We start from the raw sequence: 6,182 nt of genomic DNA on the forward strand, positions 1-6,182 counted from the left end.
CAAAAAAAAAAAAAAAAATACTGAAACTGAAGCTGGGCACAGTGGCTCACACCTGTAATCCCAGCAATTTGGGAGGCAGAGGCGAGAGGACTGCCTGAGTCCAGGGGTTCAAGACTAGCCTGGGCAACATGACCAGACTTCATCTCTACCATAAATCAAAAAATTAGCCAGGCATAGTGGCACACTTCTGTAGTTCCAGCTACTTGAAAGACAGGTGGAAGGATCGCCTGAAACCAGCAGGTCAAGGCTGCGGTGGCCATGAACATGCAACTGCACTCCAGCCTGGGCAACAGAGTGACACTTTGACTCAAAAAACAAAACAAGCCGGGCTCGGTGGCTCAGCCTGTAATCCCGTGCCTTTGGGAGGCTGAGGTGAGTGGATTGCCTGAGTTCACGGGCTTGAGACCCGCCTGGGCAACTTGGCGAGACCTCATCTCCACAATAAATAAAAAAAAAATTAGCCAAGCGTGGTAGCGTGCGCCTATAGTTCCAGCTACTTGGAAGGCTGAGGCGGAAGGATCGCCAGAGCCACAGCAGGTCAAGGCTGCAGTGGCCAGGAGCGGCCACTGTACTCCAGTCTGGGCGACAGAGTGAGACTCCATCTCAAAAAAAATAAAAAATAAAAACAAAAACAAAATAAAATACTGAAACCAATCAGATGCAGTGGCTCATGCCTAAAATCCCAGCACCAACCAGGTTCAGTGGCTCAGCCTGTAATCCCGCGCCTTTGGGAGGCTGAGGTGAGTGGATTGCCTGAGCCCGCGGGTTCAAGACCCACCTGGGCAGCGAGACCTCATCTCTACAATAAATCAAAAAAATCAGCCGGCCGTGGTAGCGCATGCCTGTAATTCCGGCTACTTGGAAGGCTGAGGTGGAAGGATCACCGGAGCCCAGCAGGTCGAGGCCGCTCCCAGCCACTGCACTCCAGTCTGAGCAACAGAGTGAGACTCCAACTCAAAAAAAAAAAAAAAATCCCAGCACCTGGGGAGGCAGAGGCAGGAGGATGACTTGAGCCTAGGAGTTGGAGACTAGCCTGGGAAACACAGTAAGACCTCATCTCTACAAAAATCAAAAAAATTAGCCAGATAGGGTGGCTGGCGCATGCCTGTAGGTCCAGCTGCTTGAGACCCTGAGGCGGAAGGATTGCCTGGACCCAGGAGGTTGAGGCTTTGATGAGTTGAGATCATGCCAGGGCACTCTAGCCTGGATGACAAAGTGAGACCCTGACTCAAAAAAAAAAAAAATTGAAGCCAGAAAAGTAACTAATTTCAGATAATAAACAGCCTAAAAACAACTAAGTGTTCAAAGTGTCTCTAATTCTAACAGCAAAGACAGTTTTCTGCACCAACCACTTCCCTCTCTCTCTTCTCCTGTCTTCCTATAACCTCAAGAACTGGTCAATCTGTCTATTTTGACATAACCCCCAAAAGGGCTAAACTCTTTCCTATAAAAACTCAAAATCATTTGAGGACTGAAATATCCATCCTCACCTTGAGCACTAACAAATCAACAAATCCTAGGATGTCTTCAACCACAACAATCATTTCACAGTTTATAAAGCCTTTCCCCATATATGCTATCATCATTAACAAAATAACCCTATAAAGTCAATATTACCACTACCCACATTTCTAAATGAAGTAGATGCACAAATTGCCTAATTATCAGTCATATGTCACAAGTCAATGACACAATCAGGACTGCAAACCCTCAGCTTCTGAACCTAATCATCCTGACAGTGCCCCTACGTGACTACTATATTTCAACCATACAGCATCAGTCCAGAAGACGAGAGGGAGTTCACAACACATCAGCGCTCTCATCTAACACCTTTTCACTCACTATTTCATCCCTGATTTTAGAGCTGCCTTTAGTAACTCTCCCCTTCCCTGTAGCCACTCATGCTTTTTCTTCCCCAGAACTCCTTCAGATGAAGAGCAACTTGAAAATGGGGAAACAAGTATGAAGAAGGGTTGACAGTATGGTCCCCCTGACACAGGGGTCCCTGCACCCAAGAGAAAGGACTTAAGTCTCCTTCTATCTTCCAGCAATCATAGAGCAGGAAAACACCACGAAAAGTCTAGATCACTCTTCAACAGTGCTGACAAAAATCCTTTCCTGGAGGGCTTCAAATAACAGAAAAATGTAAAAGTACCAGTTTTTTAAACGATCCCGGGCTTCCAACTGGGCTCCCACTTCAAAGCTGATTCCTCGTCTGTTAGGTGGATGCTTTGTCATTTTCAGTCATCAACAGGGCTGCCTTTATTCTCCTGAAAAAGCCAATTAAATATTTATGAAACAGGCAAAGTCTGCCCAGAGTGTAGCATCACTGACTACACATAAAAAACAAACAGGCATTATTCACAACGCAAAGCTCCATGAAACCGTCAGCACCCTCATTCTAACACAAGTGTGCCCTCCACCAACCAGTTCCTATTCCTCTATCATACAGTATCCTGGGGTCTCTGGAACTGAGGAGACCCACCCTCAACAAGGCTTATCAAGGACTCAACTACAAGGTGCACCCCTCAGAACTTCAGAAGACAATTGCTCTCACAGTTAAATTCATTCATCTGCTGATGTATTTAACAAATATTTGCTCAGTGACTAAGAAAATAGTCAAGACCAAAAGAGACAACAGTTCCTGCTCTCAAAAAGCCTTCAGTCTGCTGAAGGAAGACAAAAATTTAGCCAGTAAACTGACAAATTAAATAACTTCAAGCTGTTGTAAATGCTATAAAATTTAAGAGCTACAGAGGAAGCACATAAATGCTGGGAACAGTGGCACATGACTATAGTCCCAGCTACTCAATAGGCGGAGGTGGAAAAATCCCTTGAGCCCAGGATGGAGTCAAAAACTAGCCTGAGCAACATAGCAAGACCCTATCTCTAAAAAGAAAAAGATTAGTTTGTTTTTTTTAAGGAGCAAACAAAAGCTTGAGACACTGATACCTAAGCCTACTTTTGGAAAGCTAAGCCAGAAAGATCTATTTAGTTATACTTTTTTGTTTTTTGAGTTGGAGTCTCACTCTGTCGCCCAGACTGGAGTGCAGTGGCCGCTCCCGGCCACCGCAGCCTCGACCTGCTGGGCTCCGGCGATCCTTCCGCCTCAGTCTTCCAAGTAGCCGGAATTACAGGCATGCCCTACCACTCCCGGCTGATTTTTTGATTTATTGTAGAGATGAGGTCTCGCTGCCCAGCCGGGTCTCGAACCCACAGGCTCAGGCAATCCACTCACCTCAGCCTCCCAAAGGCGCGGGATTACAGGCTGAGCCACCGAGCCCGGCTTAGTTATACTTTTTATTTATTTATTTTGAGTTAGAGTCTCACTCTGTCATCCAGCTGTAGTGCAGTGGCACTACAGCCTTGACCTGCTGGGCTCAGGCAATCCTTCCACCTCAGCCTTCCAAGTAGCTGGAACAACAAGCTCACGTCACCACGCCCAGCTAATTTTCGTGACTTATCATAGAGACAAGGTCTCACCAAGTTGCCCAGGCTGGTCTCGAACCCCCGGGCTCAGCAAATCCTCTTGCCTCAGCCTCCCAAAATGCTGGGATTACAGGCTGAGCCACCACTCCCAACCACTTTTTATTTTTTTGAGTTGGAGTCTCACTCTGTCGCCCAGGCTGGAGTGCAGTGGCACGCTCACAGCCACCCCACCGCAACCTCGACCTACTGGGCTCAAGCAGTCATTCCACCTTAGCCTTCTAAGTAGATGAACCATAGGTGTGCACCACCACGTCTGGCTAATTTTTCTTGATTTATTGTAGAGACAAGGTCTCACCAAGTTTCCAAAGCTGGTCTCCAACTCATGGGCTCAGGCAATCATCTCGCTTCCACCTACCAAAATGCTGGGATGACAAGCATGAGCCACCACGCCCAGTTACTTATACTTTCTTTGACCTATGGATATTTTCTACTTCTTGATTCCATTCTGACAATATATACTTTCCTAAGTAATTGTTCATTTCATTTCATAGAAGAATAGAATTGTACAAAATATTCTCTTTGAATTACTTTAACTGCCTTTGAATCTGAAATCACCAATTGAATCTCACCACTCTCAATCCTGTGTACTTCATTCAGCTCTCTTCCTTTTCTTTATCAAGACTTCTGGATCTGAGATTGGTAGTCACTTCTGTATGAGAAAAAAAATTTTTTTTTTTTTTTTTTGAGTTGGAGTCTCACTCTGTCGCCCAGACTGGAGTGCAGTGGCCACTCTCGGCCACTGCAGCCTCGACCCGCTGGGCTCCGGCGATCCTTCCACCTCAGCCTTCCGAGTAGCCAGAATTACAGGTGCATGCTACCACATCTGGCTGATTTTTTGATTTATTGTAGAGATGAGGTCTCATCAAGTTGCCCAGGCGGGTCTCGAACCCATGGGCTCAGGCAATCCACTCACCTCAGCCTCCCAAGGCACGGGATTACAGGCTGAGCCACCAAGCCCGGCAAAATTTATCTTTATGATTAGAACAGTAAACTCTTTTGACCAAAAAAAAAAGAATACTGAACTAAGGAAAAACAGCCACACAAAAGAACATTTCCCATGATCACTAAGGTAATTAATTTCTAGTGTTCCTGATGCAATTAGAGGGGCAGGTGGTAGCAGCCCCTCCGAGCTCTCAGGCCACCTCCCTGCAACAGCCTAACTCCCTCCTCCCACTAAACTTTGGCTTTATTTATTTATTTATTTTTGAGTCAGTGTCTCAATCTACAGCCGAGGCTGGAGTGCAGTGGCACTCCACCAACTGACAGCCACCACAGCCTCAACCTGCTGGGCTCAGGCGATGCTTCTGCCTCAGCCTTCCAAGTAGGTGGAACTACAGGCGTGCACTATCATGCCCAGCTAGTTTTTTAATTTATTGTAGAGACAAGATCTCACCATATTGCCCAGACTGGGGGAACTCCTGGGCTTAGGAAATCCTCTCACCTCCACCTCCCAAAGTGCTAGAATTACAGGCTGAGCCACTGAGCCCGGCCCAACATAGTTTTTTAGTTGATTACTTTTGAGCTTTGTTAATGACAGCTATCAAGCATTTCTGTCTTCATTTGTTTTGCTGTTTCCCAGTATCACCACTGCAGAATGGGTTGTTTAATGAATAACTTATCATCCTTCACATGGGTAACCCTTCACATTATACGGTTTTCTCATGAAATCACCAGCTGGATGATAGAGACTCCTACTCAGAAAATAATAATAATAATAATCTGACATATGCATAATCCAATCAGGAGAAAAGTCTTCACTTTGGCTCACCTGAGATGACATGTCAAACAAACTATCTTTATCTCTGATTTCATTCACAGCAAGTAATATTCTGGTTAATAGTTTGCCCTCCCAGATTACATGAAAAGGTGATGTCTGGCTGGGCTCGGTGGCTCAGCCTGAAATCCCCATACTTTAGGAGGCTGAAGCGAGTGGACAGCCTGAGCCCGCATGCACCTGTAGTTCCGGCTACATAGAAGGCTGAGGCAGAGGGAACGCCTGTGACCGGTGGGTCGACGTTGGGGTGGCCATGAGTGTGCCACTGTACTCCAGCCTGGCGACAGAGACTCTCCAGCTCCAAAAAAAATAAATCAGTAAAGCAAAAAAGAACAGGTGATGCCTGACAAGAAGGCAGAGTGGAACTGTACGGTCACTGAGCTATGATTATTTTTCAGGCCCAATGCAGGGTGCCAGCTCCCTTTCACAGAAGTTAATGCAATTTAATGTAATGAGGTGAAATGCTTGACTTTGAATCCCCAGCTCTATCCCTACTGCTGAATGAAACTGTGTAAATATTTTAATCCCTATGAATTTGTTTCTTCTGTAAAATGGGGATAGTGATGATAACAGTATCACTCCAAGCAATGAGTGTGATGATTGAGACAATCCACTGAAAGAGTCTAGGGCTGATACAGAGAACAACACAGTAGCTATTAATACTGTATTATTACAAATGAGGTGGATTGCTTGAGCCCGCAGGTTCAAGACCCGCCTGGGCAGCGAGACCTCATCTCCACAATAAATCAAAAAATCAGTCGGGCGTGGTAGCGCAAGCCTATAATTCCGGCTACTTGGAAGGCTGAGGCCAAAGGATCGCGGGAGCCCAGCAGACCGAGGCTGCGGTGGCCGGGAGCGGCCACTGCACTCCAGTCTGGGCGACAGAGTGAGACTCCAACTCAAAAATAAAAAATAAAGC

At 46.1% G+C, this 6,182-nt stretch overlaps 1 protein-coding gene across 1 annotated transcript in view; it reads right to left on the minus strand.

The window, feature by feature from the left end:
* Positions 1-6,182, minus strand: part of PHF20 (PHD finger protein 20) — a 164,940-nt gene that overhangs the window by 158,005 nt on the left and 753 nt on the right. Inside the window, exon 2 of the mRNA XM_008074342.2 lies at positions 2,156-2,270. Coding sequence (XP_008072533.1) covers positions 2,156-2,238 — 83 coding nt within the window. The 5' untranslated portion in view covers positions 2,239-2,270. The remainder of the gene's footprint in view (positions 1-2,155; positions 2,271-6,182) is intronic.

This window comes from Carlito syrichta, unplaced genomic scaffold (assembly GCF_000164805.1).
Source record: "Carlito syrichta isolate Samal-C Ts95f unplaced genomic scaffold, Tarsius_syrichta-2.0.1 Scaffold316401, whole genome shotgun sequence".
NCBI lineage: Eukaryota > Metazoa > Chordata > Mammalia > Primates > Tarsiidae > Carlito > Carlito syrichta.